We start from the raw sequence: 20,775 nt of genomic DNA, 5'->3' as shown, positions 1-20,775 counted from the left end.
ACCTCCTTTCTCTTTTTTTGGATTGTGATTCCGCATAAGACTATCACTTGACTATATATGAACTATGGCAGAGAACTGAGGGCATTTTATAAAAAGATGTTTGATGATATCTCCTGGAGAGGGGGAGAAAGAAATGATTCTTCTTTGTTCAAGAAACACATTCATAACCCAAGTCTTTGCAAAAATCTTCTGGATTATGCTTCATGCCTGTGCTTATGTTCTGGAAATAAGTTTTGGTATTTGAGTTTAACATGCCTAAAGATGAATGAAATCAAGGCATGTACCCAATGAAAGGACAAAGCACTTCCTGAAGGAAAGTAGTAAGGAGGTGTTTTCCTCTAAAATGATGCTCATATAGAATAAAAAACTGTATAACAACAAATCCACAGGTGACATCCAACTCCTTTATGGTTGAGACTGGATCTGCTGCTGTCCCATATTTCAATAATTTAACCTTGTATTTTTATTACCCTTAACTAAGGTTTTCTAAAGGGTCATGCAACCAGGTGATGACTATAGCAATATGACTCAAGTTAATCCCCAATAGACAACTAAAGATGTATGTATTTCATAGCCTCATGGCCCAACTGTGTCTTCTTCACTAAGATACACAGAAACACTAAGACCCACTGAACTCTAACCAAGAACAACACAGTACAGTCTTCAGGTATTGAAAAACAGCATCAGAGAGGCTGACACATTCTATCCATGTCAACCTTAAGTGCCATTTAGAGCAGTGGTCTGCAGAAGCCTAGGAGATGAAAACTGAAATGGCAACACTGACAGGCAATGATAATAAGAGTTCTTTGCATGTTTTCCTGCTAAGAAGGATTGGAAAAATACAGTGGTGAACCACAAGTCATCAGAGCAAGTAGTAGGCTGCTCTTACCAGATCATTACTGGTCGGCTCAAAACTATTCCCCTTGGACTGATTATATCCTTTCCTGAAATCCTGAGTCACAATGTTCTATAAAGTTCACTGGCAATTATATGGGGTCTTGTGTATTTATCCCGCAATTTTTATTTTTTTACTGACTTAATTTGTCTTAGCTTCCCAAGCAGACACGAACCACTTGAGTGTAGGTAAGGACCACATTTTAGGACAAAGCACTTCCTGATATGAAATCACACTGTGATTTATAAAGCTCTGGCAATGCAAACTAATAGGACTGGCTTCCCTAGCAAGAAGGAAGAAGAGAAAAGGGGTATCATGGTTGCTTCCGGCATTTTCTTCCTGGGCAGCAGCATTTACTGAGCCAGGAACATAAGTGACACAGCTGGTAACTGGTGGTCATTAGATGTGCACATGTCTGATGAGTTCTGTTCAAACTGAGTTGTGATGTTCTTAAAGTTCTGAATCTGAGATGTCTGGTGGGCCATCTGGACACATAGGCACTAGCCCAATGGGAGCTGAGCTTAATTGCTGAGAGCCTTCACATTAATTCTAACCTTTGTCCAGATGTCATTAAAGGGCCCTGTTGTAACAGCTAACTTTATAACTATAGTAATAAAACCACTTTTGGCTGTGCTTCTAAACTATCCGGCTTTCTACTTTTTTTCTAAAATTTTTCTCAATAGGACCTAGGCTTAGATGGATTTTAATTTCTTATCTTTTGAAAATTTAATCTTTAAAGTTAGAAGTTTAATTCTATTTTTCCATGGTTTAGAAAAATGGGTAGTAGCCAGTTCTACCTAAGTTTCAAACAGATGGTCTTTACCTCTGCTTTTAAATTATTCACTTTTCCTTAGGTCTTTAGTGAAGCCTAAGGGTAGCACTCACATTAATTTAGTTTACTCTCTGGAACTAGCAGGGAGTCCAGAGAGGTGATTTTCTGTCCTGTAGACCATTTCCTCACCACCACCTAAGGAGAAGCACAATGTTTCAGTTCAGCGATTATAGTTTGTATTGTATTGTGTCCTTCATGTCTGACTAAATAGATCTTTACAAGAACAAAAATTCATCACAGATGTAATCACTTGTGAGAGTTCACATTTCTTCTGCTCAACAAGAGAACTCTGTAATAGCTAAGTGAATTATTTATCAAGCGAAATACTTGAACACCACCATTAAAGTGTAGTCAGATCAGAGGTATTGGTAAATTGGAGGAAGGGCTATAAAAGAGGGGGAATCTGACTTCCAACTACCTGAATTAGTTTTGAGTTTATCTCCTTGGTGAGAAATGGCTTGCATGACCTTGCCCATCCTGTCTTTCTATCTTCAGCTTAATGCCTAATTCTGAAGGGTGTGGTAAAAGGATAAGATAATATTCATAAAAACTTTAAAAGGCACAGTTCAAGAGTGATGTGTTGTTTCACAACCATATCTTTAATGATTTACTCAATGATGTTTTTCTAGATCAGAGGTTAGACAGAGTTGAACTCGCCTACTTAGTCAATATTGCAATACTTAAATTCCTGAAGGAAAGCATTCCTGTGGTTAATATAAATGTTGGAAGGTCCATACTTATATTAGGTAAAAGACAGATTAAATAGAGAAGATATATGGCAGAGAGCTGAACTGACAAGTTTAAGAATCTAGAACTTGAGAGTGATGAATTCAGGTACTTTTTTAAATACCTACTGGTAACCTGCCAGTAAAACTGCTTGATGCGCAAATCAACATCACTGGGGACCTAAATATATTCTTGACGGAACAAGACCAACATCAATAGTGAAGGACACTGAAGGGGAGACAAAGTTTAGACAGACTATAGTTAAAAGTGCTAAATTAAGCTGGGTGCAGTGATGCATGCCTGAAATCCCAGCTACTTAGAAGGCCCAGGCAGAAGGATAATCAATTTGAACCCAGCCTGGGCAATTTAGAGAGACTCTTAAAAAAAAAAGAAGGGTGGGGCTATAGCTCAGGGGTAGAACTTTTGTGAGCATGGCCATGAGTTCACTCCCCAGATGCCTATGCCACAAACTAGTAAATGAATTTGGCTTAACTCTTTAAAGGAAACCTAAAACATATCCCCAGTCCCTGCTTCAAGACATACAAGCTGTATTTTTTTGCCAGACATTAAGCTAAATGATGCTTTCTACTTTTTCCCTACTGGTCTTCTAAGTCTACCCTTGGGCGAGGTGAGTGTTCTGACAAGTTCTTGCTCTAACCTGGGAAGTACATCTGCATATTTTCCATATAAGGACACAGGATAGTCCAGGGACTATAGCAGAACTGGGTATATATAGTAGAGAAGGTGGGCATGGATGTGGAAATGTTTTTTTTTTACTCTCTACGAAACCATGTAGAGTTGTATTTCTAAACCACTGACCAAGTCTTCTTTGCATGGTTAGGAGAAACAGTAAAAGGGTGGGCAAGAGTGACACAGAAAAGCTAGAAACAAAAATTATAAGGCCACAGAACAGAAAGGGATCTCTTAAGTTACGTCCAGTGATACATGCCTATAATCTAAGCTACTCAGGTCTTTAAAACCTGCTTTCCAGGTGGTTAAAATCTAAATAATCTAAATTTGTATTTAGATAGACTAGACAGATTTAGTTAGAAAAAAACAATTCTCAGATTAGAATTGAAGAGAATTAGCCCTTACTAAGATTTGGGGATGTGATTTGTGTATAGGGGTCAATCTCGGTTGTTTAATAACCCTGGAGTGCCACTCCAGGAAGACAAGGCAGCATGGTGTCTTTTGCAGGTGTGGGGGAAGTGAATAACAGCGGACAACTACTGATCTGAAACAAAAGGTATACAATCCTTTATAGCTTTCTAAGGTTACTTTATTCTTAACCAAGTTCACTGAAAGCAGGGCAGAACAAAGTTCAACAATTACAAATTAATATTCTTAACTGGGGGGAAAAAAGGAGAGGTGAGGGTGCTTACAGGGCATAAAGTCATAGTTTGCTAGCTTTTCTGCATCTCAGGGTAAGTATCCCTGTAAGAAGTTCTTATTCAGAATAATCTCCTAAATAAGATAGAAGCAGTTTAAGGCTTATATATTTTACCTCCTATTTATCTTTATTTCAACCAGAATATGAAATTTACTAAATTAAAAAAAAAAACATAACTATCAAGATTATCATGATCACTCTTCAGGCAAATGTATCAGAAGCCAAAATACCAGAGAGTTACTTTGAGAGTAATAAGTCAAGCAAGGAGCCGTTAAGCTCAATGCCTCAGTTTCTCTCCAAGAATGTAATGGTCTCACAAAACAGACAATTCTGACAAACTGTTTACTTGTGGAAGTTCTTTTGTTTTAATCAGACTGCTTTTGTTTATAATTCTATTATCAGTCAGACTATAGTGAAATCAGATTTGAGAGAAGTCTAGATGTTAAAGATAAAATTCACATTTTAGGTATTATATGAGAGTTCATAATGTCAGCTAGAATTTTTGTTGTTGTTTATTATTCACTTTTTAAGTCTCTCAGAGGAGAATTAAATCTGTTGTTCTTTAGGAAAATTGTCCTTTAGTTCCCAGTTTAAATAACCAGGGCAATAATGGCACCAGAAAAATACTACTGTTTAAGCAGAATACAAAGGAACTCATTCCCCAAACGAAAAAATGTGCATCATATGCTATGATGCTCCTTAAAAAGCGTAAGTGGTTAAGTAACACCAGCTGAAGGGCCAAGAGGCAGCCAGTACTGGAAGCCTTTCCCACATTGTGTAGTCTCCCCAGAGTGAGAAAGTGAGAGGCAAGTGTCAGGACTAGTTCCCACTACAACGGCTATTACTTCTTTTGTGAGCACAATCATAATCTGCAATGAAAATCCACACTACTACTTTGCAGGACTGTGTATGTACAGTGGGATCTCAATCTACAGGAGATATGGAGAAGTAACCGAAACAAAAACAAAAGGATATTTAATAATTCTCATATAAAACTCAGTAACAGTGTTTTTTCCTCAAGAAATAAATTTTTATGTGTCTGACAAATAATTTCTTTTGAGGTGAAAGGAAGACTAGAAGATCCTATATCTAACCAAGCAGATACTTAAGAGTAACATGAATTTTCATGATTTTTATTTTTTTATATTCTAACTTTTCTCATGTTATCTTGAGATTCTTAAGTCTCCATTCAGGAAATCTCTAATTTTAGAACCATATCTACCTGTGGTGTCCTAAAACTACAGGCTTTTGCTGTATAGGAAGGACATCACTTAAAACTGACACAATGATAGCACTCTTAAGTAACTAATCATCATTATTTACAGGACTTAAACTACTATGTAAAATGTTAAACATTAAAAAAAAAAAAAACTCCTAGGATACCTTATATAAGATTTAGTAATTTTTCTCAACTGTTCATCTAGGTGAGGTAGAGAGGAAGTATGTGTTTTTTAAAATTTTAAACGTAAGGATAAGCAGAATATTTCATTTTACTTTTAAAAAGATAGGGTCTCTGGGCTGGGGATGTGGCTCAAGCCGTAGCGCGTTCGCCTGGCATGCATGCGGCCTGGGTTCGATCTTCAGCACCACATACAAAGATGTTGTGTCCGCCGAAAACTAAAAAATAAATATTAACAAATTCTTTAAAAAAAAAAAAAAAAGATAGGGTCTCATTATTGCCACTCAGGATGGTCTCCAACTCCTCGCTTCAAGCAATTCTGCCTTAGTCTGTCTCCTTAGTTGCTGGGACTACAAGTGTGTGCTACTATACCCAGTCTGCAAAGCGCTTTTTGGTCTATCACTCTTTGGAGTGCTCGAGGAATAGTTCTTTATAACCATCCCACACCCCACCCCTCTCTGGAAATACTCAAAGACTGCTAAAATATGGGGGACAGTGGTGAACTAAGTAAATTCACCTGCATATTGATGTTTTTACTCAGGAATATAGGAAGACAAAATTAACTATACACAGAGAGACATAAAACTTGTAAGGACATATATATTTGATGTAGATATTCTACTTCAATTTAGATATTTATTTTCTCTCAATCCTTATCACTATTCTATCACTTCCCTTGCTTCCAACAAATTATCCAATTCAATCACATGGGTTGACTTTCCTTGGAAAATACAATATTAAAAGCTCCCTGCCACCAATTTCTCATTTTAGAGTTTGTTTCACACTATTGAAAACTGCCATCTTCCCAAAGCCCAAATCTGATCTTGTTACTTCTTCTTTTTTTTTTTTGCATAAAACTTGTATCAACTCCCCACTACTTATACTCTATCTTTTTCTATAAGAGCAATACACAGTTCTTTACTCTCATAGTTTGTTTCCATCCTATATTAAAAAGCACTTCCAATGCATGCTAACAGCTTTAATAAATCTCCTCTAGTTCAAGGACTCTATCCTTTTTAACTAAGCAGCTTTGGTGTTTAATATTTAGAATTCAGTTTATTCAGAGATTAAGGAATGAACTAAGTAAGTTACCATAAGTAAGTTAGAGAGAGTAATTTTCCTAATGCATTTCTCAAAAACAAGTTGAACCAGGCAGAGGAAACGTGTGTCATTCAATAAGAAGAAAAAATATTTAAGTTTTCAATGAAAATGTGTTCAGATTGACAAGGCAAGGTAAGAGGAAATTTTAGTTACTGTTAAAAGAAACAAGTTCTGATGTTCTACTGCACAATAGGGTGACTATCATAATGTATCACATTTCAAAAAAGCTAGAATTCTGAATGTTTTCAAAGAAAAGATGAGGAAACGTGTTTATCCTTATTTGAACATTACACAATGTATACATGTACCAAAACATTACATGGTACACCATAAGTATGTACAATCTTTATGTTTCAATTTACAAAAGGAAAAAAAAGGGGGGGGGGATTTTGAAGCTCAGAAGGGCATATATAAATGTCTAAGCACATAGTGGTTTAAAATATTTCCTCCAAGACATAAGGACCATAGGGATAAAAAGATACAGTTTACATTATGGCTTTCAAAAGCTGTATTACAAGGTTCCCCCCAACCACCATTCTTGCAGTACTAGGAACTGAATCTAGGGCCTTGCACAAGCGGCACTCTACCACAGAGTTACATCCCCAGCCCCATTACAATGTTTTGCTTACAACCCGGAAAAAAAAAAAAAATTACACAAAATGACCTGGTACATATCCCATTTTAATGGGGTTCTGTAAAATGACATACTAATTCAATGAAACAGCATTGATTCTTACTATATGCTACATCTTCTGATTCTATTCCCTTCCCACCCCTATTTTTTAAAATGCTGGTTAGGACCCACTAAATTGATTTTACAACAGATAAATGTGTTGCAATGGGTTGATCCAGTTTGGAAAATTCTTGGTTTATAAATAGATCTACCAATCCTTAGCATTTCATAAGAATCTGCTATCCTGGTTACTTTTATCTTAATTCACTTGTATTTAGCCAAAGGTTTTACCAGATCTTCCTGGTAAAAATGTCTTATGACAACTTAACAGATGTGGGGATGAACACCTCTAAAGTGTATTGGCCACGATTATATCTGTTGGTTTTAAATGCACAGAAGCCCCACCTGACAAGAATTCACTAAAATCTAATTAAATAGGCAGAAGAATCCTCAAACTCTTTTATTGGAAAACCATAAAGTTTTTATGATTAAATACACTCCAACGCACTCCTGCATATAGCTTTTATATTGTTGCTCAAACTTTTTTTTTTTAATTTATTTATTTATTTATTTTTAGTTATACATGGACACAGTATCTTTATTTTGTTTATTTTTATGTGGTGCTGAAGATCGAACCCAGGGTCTCACATGTGCAAGGCGAGTGCTCTACCGATGAGCCACAACCCCAGCCCTGTTGCTCAAATTCTACTACCTATGTTTTAAAAAAATCAAGACTCAAAGCATGTGAAATTTCAACCTTAAAAAAAGTATGAAAAAACTCATGCAATGGAAATGTAGTTAAATTGCATTTAACTTTATAATTTAAGCATCTTCTACTTTCAAATGACATCTACTGTTTTATTCTTTGAAACAAAGAACGGTATTTTTATTATATTCTAAAACAGCACAATATGCAAAAAAGCAATATTCCTTTCAAATTTTCTCACTGTTCCAACATTTTGGAAGGGAACAAGATTGGCAGTCCTATGTCATAGTCTAACATATAAACACATATGTCTCACCTTCAGAGTTCTAACCAATATACTCTCCTCCATAGCTTTTGATCTGATTTTCTTGCTCTTCCATCCCTCACACACTGAATTATAACACTTGTCAGGAGACTTCACTCCTGCTCTCATTTAACACTTGCAAAGAATCTGACTCAGTGCTAAGTATGTCATACATAAGATTTCATTTAAGCCTCATATTAAATCAATGAACAGGTAGTACAGGACTCTTTTAAGGCAGGAAAAAAGAGGGTTTGAAAAGTTCTGTAATTTGTTCAATATCTCACAGTAAGAGAGTATGAGGACTGGGATTTTAAGCCATGCCCATCAAATTCTGCCTTGCAAACTTGGGTTATCATCTGTCTCTCTGCTTTACCTACTTGGGCAACTAATTGTGTGAAGAGGGATATGTTCCTTAAACTCTCTAAGTTCCATGTTTTCCATCTTAAAAATTGAAGATCAGAATGGATTCTAGTGGGTTAACCAACATTTGAAGCTGTGCAATAATGTGAATATACTAAATATTACTAAACACTATTCTTGAAAGTGGTTAAGATGGTAAACTTTGTTTCTTTAACCACAATTTAAAAAGTCAAACCGAAAAGTCTCCTGTACACCGTATTAAAAATATATAACATACTTAACTCTCATTTCTAAAAATGAATTCATTGGCTTCAGATGTAGGACCCAGGGATGTGTATTCCTTAAAAGGTGATTCTGACTGAAATGAATTATATCTCATGACTCCCCCAGGACCATTTGCACTCTCACATTCAAGGTAGAACTAGCCCAACAGAAAAAAGAAACTGGGTACAACGGAGTAGAATAAAAGTGTTTGGGCTAATTTTTGAAAAAGTATCATTACCTTCATATACAATTCAAGATAAAAATGAAAGAGTTGTTTTAAATAAAAAGAGATATGAAGATCTTTTTTTTTTTTTTTAAGTTTAGAAAAGACTGTAATGCAAAGGTATGGCCTTATTATTTAATGAAGGGTTGCCATTGTATTTCCCAATGGTAGAACAGATTTGTGATTTGTCTCACACTTTAAAAACTACATTTTTAATAGATTCAGTGTTCAAATGAGGCCGAAAAGCCTATTCAGCTGAACACACTTTAAACAAGTGATACCAAGTTGAAAGATAAATACAATTAATATTTTACAACTACTAGAAAATAAGAAGTTAAGTGTTCTTACATGCCTACAAAATTCCAAACTTGGAATATAAAACTTATGAGGGTTTTTGTTTTTTGGTAATGCTAGGGATCAAACCCAAGTGCTCTACCACTGGACCACATCCGTAGCCCCAGTACTTATGAATTTTGATAGCTCTGTTTACTTTCCAAATTCTAGTTAAACTCTAACCAAATCAGGGCTTTAACTGTTATATGCTCATCAACCCTTTAATCTTTTTTAAAAATAAAGCTTTGTTTAAAAAACATTTATTTTCCACTAACCCCTAAAAGCAAACCTGTCTACTTCAGCTGTAAATGCAATCTGACTCTCATACTACAATATCCCCATCACACACAAAAAAACTACTAAAAGTCCCAGAACCTGCAAGCTGAATATGATAAATAAAATTCTTGTGTTAAAATCCTTACCTTCTGGAAGCAAAAAATAACAAGGACACTGAATATAATAACTATCAAACCCTTACCTAATTATTCACTCATTTCAGCAATAAAACCCAACATTATAGAACCTATGCATGTTTTTACATTTGAATACAAATGTCTGGAAGAAGAAATTCAATACCTGAAGGAAAAAAGTAAGAAATCTACATCTCGGAATCTGGCACGGTCCCTCCATTTCTACTTTTTCCATTCCATTTCCCTTTTGCAATTTCATTTCTATCACATGAAATTTCCCTAATTCCTACACTTGTTGAGACACAGGGATCCCTGAGTTAATTTCAAAATATCAGCTGAATCAAGGAAAGAAAGTTCTAGTAGAAAAGAAAGAAGGGCTTTCTTTAAGTAGGATCATAACATTAAAGAGCCAAGTATCAATTTGAAAATAGGAGCACTAAAATAAAACAAATTCATTTATCATATTCTAGACTATAATCTTACTATCACCAATCTGGTTTAGAAAAGATAACAGCAAGAAATGAAAAGAAACAAGTTGCGATAGCTTTGGGAAATTTACAAAAGAATAATAATTTGGTTTTCAGAAATATAGTCTATAAACACATGGCATAAGTGAATAAGGGAAATAAATGAAGCCAATGTACACACTTGTGGTACCAACAAAAATTTTGATTTTTATAAACATCACACCAAGACAGATATATCTAGCTAGTCTCAGACAAAAAAAATTAACTAAAAAGTAAGCTAGACCAACTATCCACAATACCTTCATCTATTGTAATTACATACTGAGCTTTAAAAGGCAGCTTTCCTGAAATATTTTACTCTTATTTCTAATCTTTAAGAACCATAATTCAGTTCTTTTAATCATTTTACAAAAACCTCTTTATAATACAGAGCTTGTTTATACATCTCATTTTAAAACACCACAATATAAATGTTGATCAGCATCCTCCCAAGAAACAGAATAATTGTAACTGATTGACAGTGCTTTTGTAGTCAAGTCTCAAGAAAACAGTCAACAAATCAGCAAACTGGTATTCTTTTTTGACAACCAATCCCAGCAGGAAGTTTCACTCTAAAAAATTATGAAAAACTAAGTCTACTCTAAGATAGCATCATAGAAATATTGATATATTTTGTTCAGCCAACAGAATTTTTTAAAGTGAGAAATCCAATGAAAACTGAGGGAGTTTAAGGAAAGTATCAAATTAGTAAAGACACTGAGTTACAAGGCAGTATTGCACTTGAATTCTGAACCACAATTTTATAGTGGCAACTTCTAATAATCTGAGCAATTTCATCTGGAAAGAATTTACCAAGAAAGATTACAACATTGATTATCATGTGCATTTTACAGTACACTTTCCTTAGCCCATTTATAATTAAAAAAAAAAAAAAAAACTAAACTAAAAATGTAAGAAGTAGAAACCAAGCTTTAAAAACAGTTTTTCACAACAAAATTTATTAGAAGAATAGTGGTTTTGAAAGTCTAGCATCCAGTGAGAACTACCATACACAACATTACAGCTGGGAATGTTTCTCCAAAATGTCATGGTCAAATAATACAATGGAACCATTAAATCTTACACATGCACGAAAGAACTAGCGCTTTTGACATACAACGAAAAAAAAGAAAGAAAGAAAGAAAATGGGGTGGGGGGACCACATGGATTAAAATTTTAAGTACTCATCACATACATTAAGACACAGCTTATTTTAGTCCAGTCAAAAAATCAGAACTGCATTAAAAAATTTAATGTAGTGCAATCAAACCAAAAATCTTAATTTGTGATCATAAGTGCTCTACTACATAAACATTAATCATAGCAAGGAACAAAAAGTTCAAATCACACAGTACAAAAAAATCTGTAAATAAATATAAACTACAGTACAAGAGAAATATTAAATTATACAATTCCGTCAAACTGTAAACAGTATATTGAAATGAGGTCCATAAGAGTTAAGGGGGTTCCTGTTCTGTTTCATGACACTTGAACTTCTAGAAATCTGAAAGATGCAATTTTCCATATCTTTGAAGGCTATGGGTATTATATATGGAGAGAATTTCTTTTAGATGTAAGATATCAAATATCAAGCAGAGGGATAACCTATTTTGTTAACCACAGATAGTACTGTAGAAAACAAGAGTTATGAGACAAGTCTTAACATCAGAGATGTAAAGGACTAAAACACTGGAATTAGAACTTCACATCAGAAGAAACTTGTCACTGAGGTCTTCAAGGCTATAAAATACACTGACAAAATTGTCTGCTAATAGGCAAACCTAGACCTCTGCTAATTTTTTGACATTTTACATACTCATGTTAAAACACCAACTTTGGCAGAATCACTACTGATAAACTCAAAGCACTCCTGGCCCAATGGTTCCATCACAGTGGCCAGTGCACAGATTCTCTAAAGACATTGCATAAACTAGAATGTAGAGGTCAGACACCCAAGGACCAGTGCTTGAATTTAGTAGTAGTTATGGTGAAGAAGCAAGAGCCACATCAAGGAGGAACTGCATCTGTTATAGTTTACAGAGGCAGCTAGGAATGTCTTTTAATTGTGCTGGCTATTAGTGGCATTTAAAAATATATACTTTCACCGTTTGTGTGTGTGTGTGTGTGTGTGTGAGAGAGAGAGAGAGAGAGAGAAAGAGAGAGAGGGAGGGAAGGAGGGAGAGACAGAGAGTGATGTGCTGGCTATACATTTATGCACATTTTTAAAAAATACACTGTTAACAGGAACCCCCGCATTATCTGCTCAGTAGTAATAACTGAATATATAGAATGCCACTATAAGAGTGTGAGGCACCGTGTGCTGGAGAGTTATATGCAGCTTTAAAATCTGTTTGGCTGAGTTATACCTGGATACCTGAACTGAGTTTTTAAGTTGACATTCATCAAAGATGTGCTACCAGCACGTTGAAATAAAAGCAAAACAGAAAAATACAAGTCACTGTTAGGTTTAAGAATAGCATCAAAGTACCTGAATTGAGTGAGAAGAGTGTGTAAACTGTCCCTGAGGGTTTTTAAACAGTGTGTATAAGTTGGATTTCTAAGAACATTAGTTTTATTTAACAGTGTGGACTGATAAAATACCAACGTCTGACAGTTTAAAGTGGAGGTTAGAAAGAATTATACGCAAACGCTCCAAATGTATAGTCTATGCTTTTTTTTTTTTTTAACGAAGCAGCAACAAGCTGCTGTAAAGTATACATCCCATCAGAACAAGCAACATGTAGGAGTCAGATAAAGGTTTCTTAGTCTGGTTTTCTGACAGCACAGCATATCAATATCCAATGACTATATCTTTCCTAGATCAGAATGTAACTAATTTCGACTAGCAATATAGAATTAGACTTTTAATCAAACACTTTGCTATTACATACTAAAATTCCTTAAACTTACTAATGCTGGTAATACTAACCTAGTTAATCATCCCCCCTCATTTTAGAAATATACCCTTCCACAACTTAAAAACATTAAGATCCATTTCAGTCCTCTGATGTAAAAAGCATGTAAGTGAATTAATATTAAAAATTTACACAGTAAAAAGGCTTGAATTTCAGCCAAAGATTCTAAATACTGTTCATTCCCTGAAGACTTAAAGGGGGAGAGAATCCCTACCCATTTTCCTAGTGGTTTATTTTTCTAAGATGGTCTGATATAATTTTTTCATTTTGGGGTATTTCCCCCTAACCTTCTCTCAAATTCCAAATTCTTAAGCCTGAAAAGCTTAACGAAATGGGGAAAATGAGGCAATCACTTACAATTGCTAGAAAGGTACAAAATGTTATTGTCTTTAGTTAAAATAAGATTTATATAAATGTGATCTGACCCCATATTATGTAGTATGTTTCATATTTTTAAATAATCGTCCTAAAACTTACAGTACCTAAGACTCTGAAGATAAATTAAGACTTTAGTGTTGTAACAGAAAAAGTGCTGAATTATCCCTTTTCTAGTACTTTTAAACATTTTGGACAAGTGCTTTCCTAGTGACAGTAAAGTTCACTATATACCCTTCCACCAAGCAGGAAAGTCACCTTGGTGAAAGACTTTTAGGAGTGTAGCACCGGGTATTTACCAAATAGTAGGAGTTGTTTCACTCATTCTGAGGGGGTAAAAATATCCTAGACTGAAATTCTATTTGGCTATTGACTGTTAAAAATCCCTGCTCTACTGTGTCCGTGTCCTGTGTCTAACTATCCCTGGCCCCCCACCCACAGTCCCCTTACACACTATCCACTGAGAATCTAATCTCCAAAGAGATCATTTTAAAATTTATGTTTTCAGGACATACCTGAGAAAGGGTGCAATTATGCAGAACAAGGAATCCAAGACTGCACTAATACTGGTTATAGGTTCATACATTTTTTTCCCCAAGACAAATCTAAGTTTAAGAGGTATGGATCTTCAAATATGTCTTACTGCTTTAGATTTTTTTTTTTTTGGTATGTGTGTAGGGTCATTTCCAGTGTTGAAAAGATCATCTTGCACCTATTCAAGAACAGTTCAAGATGAAGTAAATAGTTCATTTCCACATTCAAACAATAAAGATTAAATATTATGAGTATAATATTTGCTACATCCAATAAATCTATGGTTAACTAAAAGTGCTTGCTTTTCAGCATTTATGGAAACAGTTCTAAATGAACTGGAAACCTTAAAATTACTCTCCCCCCCCCAAAAAAGTTTCAGAGTTTCTCATGTTTGTTGGTCAAATCAACATTAACTAGCCTTGATTCTCATTTTCAAACAATGTAAAGATTTTTCTAACAAATGAAGATGGCCCAACTTTACCACACTGTCTGTCCTGTGACTCATTTTTAGTGTAACAGGGCAGAATCTGTGTCTATGTACTTGCCCATCCTACCACCCCTTTCCTCCAATCTCCTTCATAACACTTAGTATACACAGCTACAGAGCTATGCTACAGGGCTACTGTCAGCTTTTGAAAAAAATGACTGCAAGATTATCTGGAATATAGGAGGATATGAAAAGAATTCCTCCATTTCCCTTTCAGTCAGCATGTTTACAAATCCTACTCAAGTCTCAAGGACAGAATGAATCCAAAATAATTAATAAAGAAAGTGTCCGGAGGTCTGTATTCCTTGTACCATAATTATACTTTTTTCCTTTTCAGTAGTTTTTGAAAGAAATTACTTAAAAAAAAAAAAAATCCCTATGTAGCCTAACAGTCTCCTAAATGGACTGTTTGGCTAAAGCTGTCAAGTTTTTAATAATACTGGCCTGACCATAGTATTAATGAAGACCTAATTCTACAGCAACAGTGACAAGGAAACAATCTTCGATATTTTCATATAGGCCAAAATTTAACCTATGACTGTCAGTATCTCCTATAAAACATTAAGTAGGGCAATTTGATCTATTACCATATTCTATCACCAATGACAGCAACCTGAATATATAGAAAAGAGAATTCCACAGGAAAACTATCTCTGCATTTGGAAAATTATAAAACAAAAAAATGCAGTTTCAAAATGAAATCTACAAGGGTAACAGCTGTTTGAGAAAATGACACCAACTTGCCATACATCTGCCGTTAATGATTCAAAATAATTTCAGGTTTTGACATTGAGCTGACTTAATCTGTTTTATTAGCCACATAAAACCAAGCTTCAGTATTATGTGTCAATGAAATATAAGAGAATCTACAAAGGATTAGAACCAGGCCTGGCACCATGTGCTTACTTGGGGATGGGGGAGAACACACAGCTCACTAGCAGCTCAAAGGTTGCTATGTACTGCCTAATGACAGAAGGTAGTTAGGATATGGGCCTTAACAGGTAGTCATTTTTAGTCTAATTTAGTGTTCTCTCCAGAAAATTGGGAACTAAACATCTCATTGTGCCTTCTTTTGTTTTATTATCTGATCCCATATAGCTCATATTATAGCTAAGGTAAAACATTGGGGAATAAAAATGCCAATTGTTTGAGGTAATGATTTATATAAGATAACCAGAGTTCTAAAGCACTTCAATATTGTAAAGTAAAAGTGTACCAAATAAAGCTAATACACACTTCACACTTGTTGAGCTTGCGCACCAGAATTGAACAGTAATTAACTTCACATAAGGACCCTACTATCACACAAAGCCTTACTCATATTCATGATCTGCTGCAGCAAAGGTTTATATCAAGCAACATCTAAACTTCAGAATAACAACAAACTTAATATTAAAAAGTATTATACACAAATATAAATTATTTTTCCTGAAAGAGAGATCTTGTCCTTCATGGTATTTGAGGAGCAGAATAAAGTGTATAGCTCATCACAAATATAATTCAGTCACTTGTAAGCCTATCAAAAAAGTAATATAATATACTATATTACTATCAGTTGATTTCTGTGCTGTCTCAGGATGAGAATGCTAATGATAAAATACCAACTAGATAGCTGTCCACAGAATTAGTGTTTTTGATTTTATAGTGCCATAGCTTATCTATAATATCAATGTTCTCATTAGAAATGCAAGAATTTATTTTTAAATACATTATTTCCTATCATTAGTTCAAATAATGTTATATAATTTGAGTAATGTCATCATCCACCTACCAAAAATGTGAGGAAAAAAGGCTTTTGTGACAAAGACAGTCATGAACTACACTTTCCCATACCATAAAAATGGTCACCTGTTGTTTTGAGCCATGCAAAACTCTGATAAGCAGAATTTAAGTATCCGAGTAGACCAATTTCTATTACACATTTATGAGGATGTCCCCAAATTAGAATATCTACACCAAAAGTGCCAATACAGCATAGTGGCAAATCAAGAGAGAAATTAAATATTAAGGGATCACTGCGGCATGAAGACTGACCGCCAGCCATGTGATGATGATGAGCCACCTCCAGGAAATACATGGTATAATGGAACTCTGAACACAAAATTTAACATTAAAAGTGCACCTGAATATTACAAACTAACTTTACAAAACCTACAATAAGGTAAAATATATATCTTTTGAAATATTCAGCAGCTTTTTGTTTTGTCTTTTTTTTTAAAGGTTTTTTCTTTTTTCTGAGAGGCTCATGAAATTTAAAAAGGGACCACTATCTAATTTCAACCATGCTTCACGAAACAATAATGGCTATTTTATATTGCAGTTACCAATGTAATGCAATTAGTGCTTTAAAATAATCTACACTCAAAAAAACAAACAAGAGGGGGCGAGGAAGAGAGACCGACCTTTGGAGAAAATATGCTTATTCAAAAGCTTCTTGGAAAAGAAAATTTACCTGAATATCAAGTCATGACTGATCTCAAGTGTAATGTTTAAAAGCTTCACAGACATGAATATTACAATCTTCAGGTCTCAGGACTTTTAATCTGAGAAAGTTCAGAGTTTGGTTTGTTTTTAAATTCACTTTCTAACCAAAACAAATAATAGAAGTACTCAAATTTGCACTATTTACAACTCTCAGCCTACAATCTGAAATGACACAATACAAGTTCTCTTATTTAAACTGCAGCATTAAAGGGTAGGCACACCATTCTTCTGCTGCTCGATTGTCATCCACTGAAACACACATAGAAAATATTTATGTTAGTAAAATGATCACTCCATGTACACTACAATGACAAAATTTACATAACTCAACTCATACATCACTTATATAGACTACCACATAGGATTAAACCTCTCTGAACAGTAAAACTCTACAAAAGTTCAATTTTTAGGGCCAGATTTTTAAATGGGCCTTTAGTGATGTCTTTCTGAGAGGGGATAAAAAAGCAAGCACAAATTAATTTCTCAAAGGACCTTTTTGCAGCAATTTTTGGCTACTGAATACCCCAAACATTGTGCAAAAAGGTACCATGGCTGCAATTAATTGTGTGCTGAAAAACTGAATGTGAAACAAAGGAGGTGTTCCTTCATAAGCTTAGCCTTTTGCTTTCAGCAAACTTTCTACCAAACTTCCTTCAACTGCAGATGAAAACCATACATTTCATAATGTATTTTTATTGCAACTTCCAGCTAGGCTAGAAATATTGCAGTTATATATTGTTACTTAACCCAAACTACCTTTTCCGTTGAGATTAGAAACCAAGAGGAAACATGTTCAGTCACCCACTGATTAAATTGTTAAACAAAATAACCAAATCAAAAGAGAAACCCACGCCCAGGCTATGTCAAGAATGAGCAGTATTTTAATAACAGCAATGGTGTGCCTAACCTTTGAACACAAAGGTTGCTGAGCGAAAATTATTCTTAACCTAATTTAATTATCTGCTCCAAAAAAGTTTCCAGGCAAGAATTTATGCCTTGAGAATACCTGGACCTACCACTCATCCTTGAACTGTTAGCATTCTACCTGAAACTGACAATCTTAATCTAATCAACACTTCATGTTTGATTTTTTTTAACACAAAAACTCATGATTTTTGGTTTTGGTTAAGCATTCAGAAGGGCCTGACCAACTAACTTAACAGCAGATTCAAACATAGGGCATATGTGGTATGGATTTGATTTGCAGGAATAGTAATTTTAATTTAATCACAATAAGACTAAATTCCACAGGCTTTACTTATCAGCTATTCTTGCAAAAACTGCAGAAATATAAAACTTTCCAAACTTAATCAATTTTATAAGCCCATCTCAAAAAAGCTTAGATGTTCTTCAAGGAGTGCTTATATAAACATGGTCTGAAAAGTCCTGAAATGTGTGCTAAACAACCATGAAAATCAACTAAATATCAGAAGTTAAGAAGGGGATATTAATGTAGGATGCCAAGAAAGGGGGAGGTGAGGATTAGACCAACAAAATTAACTGTAACCTAAAAAAAAAACCCAACTTCTCCCAATCTGGTACTATTATTTGAGAAACTAAAATGAGCTTAACTCCTGATTGAATTAGTTAGAACTGATAAGCAACCAAAATTATATTAGAATTGGGATTGTATTTTCTTTCTTACCATAAACTTAGATCCCCTTCATCAATGTAGATTTTGGACAGACAAGTGATGTTGTTTAAGTATCATTCTTTAAATATCAGTTATACACATTTCTTTTCCCTATTTCTCCCACCCCCAATAAACAGATCTTGAATTAAACTAGGCGCTGCAACAATATTCAATTGTTAGTTAGCACATGATCAATTCTGTAAAAGGGCTGAAAAATACAAAGAAACCTAGCTAAAATGAGGCATCCTCCATTGTTTTATGTAATGTACCCTGACTGCTCCTGAGTAAGAAGGGAGCTCGTCCTCCATGAGATAAGGCTATATCCTCACTTGTTGGTGAGATCAAATTCTACCCTTAGAAAATCTCAAATAAAATTACAACAAAGGTAGTGTTCAAAGTAATTAACTGAAGCATTTCTGAAGGTAGTGTGTGCACATTTCCCACCTCCTTCCCCTCTGGGTGAGCACTAAGTAGATTGCAAATTCGAAGTAAATTAAGTGTAATTATATAAATGACCCAAATACATATTTATCATTGAATAACCAAAATTTTCAAATTCAAAGGTTCATTGTTCTTCTTAGTTTTTTCTTTAGTTTAATCCTTCAATTAGTTGAATTGTAGAAGAAAAAATGTGAACATTTTATAAGATGGCTTTCCAATTTGCAATGATAAAGCTCCCAATATAACTGAGGTGATTTCTAAAAGGGGGCTTTTTTCCTCTTCTTTTTCTTTTATCTTTCTTTTTTTTTTTTTTTTTTTTTTAAAGTAAAGGCAAACATAATTTAAGGGGAAAAAGAAAGAAAAGCATGCAGGCTCTACAGGCAAGGAGTCCATGTCCATGAATCTGTTCTCTGTGAGGTAACTCAATTCTCTTTTGTAGAGAAACATGCAAAAGGCCAAACAATATTCCGAGCCATACTGCACATGGAAATTTAAAAATATGCAACATTCGAAATGCACCCTTCACCTCTGTATACACAAGTCAATGCAAAATTTGCAAAGAAACAGTGTCACAGGAATGAAGTTAGGTGCAAACAATGACAGCTGAACAATGATGCAGTAGTGCTCACCCAGTTTGTACAGTAATTGGCACTCTACAGTATTCCTACTCGTTTTTTGATTCATTTGCACTTTGTGCTGCCTCTCCCTGGGGATCTAATTCAATCTTTACAGAAACATCTGGCCCCTCCGACCTCATTAATTTCATCTTTTTCTTTGGAGGGTTTTTCAAAGTGCCCAGCCTCTCCTTTACTTTGTACTCCAGTGTACTGTGGGGAATCCCATAAATACTCTGAGCTTTGGAAACACTCATTTTTCCACTCATAACCACTGAGATTGCTTCCTCCAGTATCTCACTGTTGTACTGTCTGTAACGCCCTCTTTTCTTCCGAGGCTGCTTGGAGCCAGGGTCTCCTTCTTGATCCGATGTGGGATATGGCTGTCCAGAGGTAGACTGCTCAGCATCTGAGCCCCAAGAATCAGGTCCAGCATCTAACATGCTTTTTCTATTTTGTTTTGGAAGAATAGCCCTTAATTTTTTACTAAGCGCGCTCTCCGTTTGTGAACCCATTACCAAAGAGCTATAGCTGTACTGATCACCAGTGCGAGACTCCCAAGAAAGATCCATTCCTCGAACTTGTGGTATCTTTAAATCTACAGGAGATGAATGGCTCACATCCTTTTTTCCATCTTGTTTTGCTTGAAGTGCCATTTTTGGAAAGGCAGAATTTTCTGCAAGAAAAGGAAGGTCACTGATGTTGCTGAGTGCACCATTTCCCCTGAACTTCATACGGCTGAGGTTGAATTCATAATGTGGTTTTGCCCAAGAGGCTTCCCTGGATAATATTAAGTGTTGTCCATGATTCTGTAATCCAGATGGCCCAAGGCTGGCAGCTGTGGACAATTGGTTTCTGCTCAGTAGTTCTTCACTAATCTGCAGGGATCGAGCCAGTGGAACTTTGAGTGATGTGGAGTGTCCAAAACCTTCCCTGGTTCCATCCTGTAAGCTTCTTGGAGGTACCCCATCACCACTCCGAAGTCCGTCTGGGCGGTACTGGCTGGGTCTCCCAGGTCGCCTAATTGGATGGAAGGAAACTGATGTGAGCAGGACTTGCACAGGTAGGGAGGGATGGGTGAGGGGACCACTCCTTTATTAGAAGGCCTTGCTTGGGTAACATCACTTTGTGTTATTTATTTATTTTTCTCTAAAATTAAAAAAAAAAATA

At 35.2% G+C, this 20,775-nt stretch overlaps 1 protein-coding gene across 21 annotated transcripts in view; it reads right to left on the bottom strand.

The window, feature by feature from the left end:
• Positions 1–20,775, bottom strand: part of Lcor (ligand dependent nuclear receptor corepressor) — a 136,337-nt gene that overhangs the window by 16,806 nt on the left and 98,756 nt on the right. For 2 of the 21 annotated variants that reach the window (XM_048807087.1, XM_048807086.1), the window contains one exon: positions 11,060–20,625. The exons of 18 other annotated variants lie outside the window; for them this stretch is intronic. In XM_048807087.1, coding sequence (XP_048663044.1) covers positions 19,656–20,625 — 970 coding nt within the window. In that variant the 3' untranslated portion in view covers positions 11,060–19,655. Of the gene's footprint in view, positions 1–1,780; positions 3,013–11,059; positions 20,626–20,775 lie in introns of those variants that run through there. One more of the 21 variants, XM_048807085.1, reaches the window with a different exon arrangement.

Source organism: Marmota marmota, unplaced genomic scaffold (genome assembly GCF_001458135.2).
Source record: "Marmota marmota marmota unplaced genomic scaffold, marMar, whole genome shotgun sequence".
In the NCBI taxonomy this organism is placed as follows: domain Eukaryota; kingdom Metazoa; phylum Chordata; class Mammalia; order Rodentia; family Sciuridae; genus Marmota; species Marmota marmota.
The sequence above is the reverse complement of the archived record's forward strand: the minus strand, read 5'-3'. Positions and strand labels throughout refer to the sequence as shown.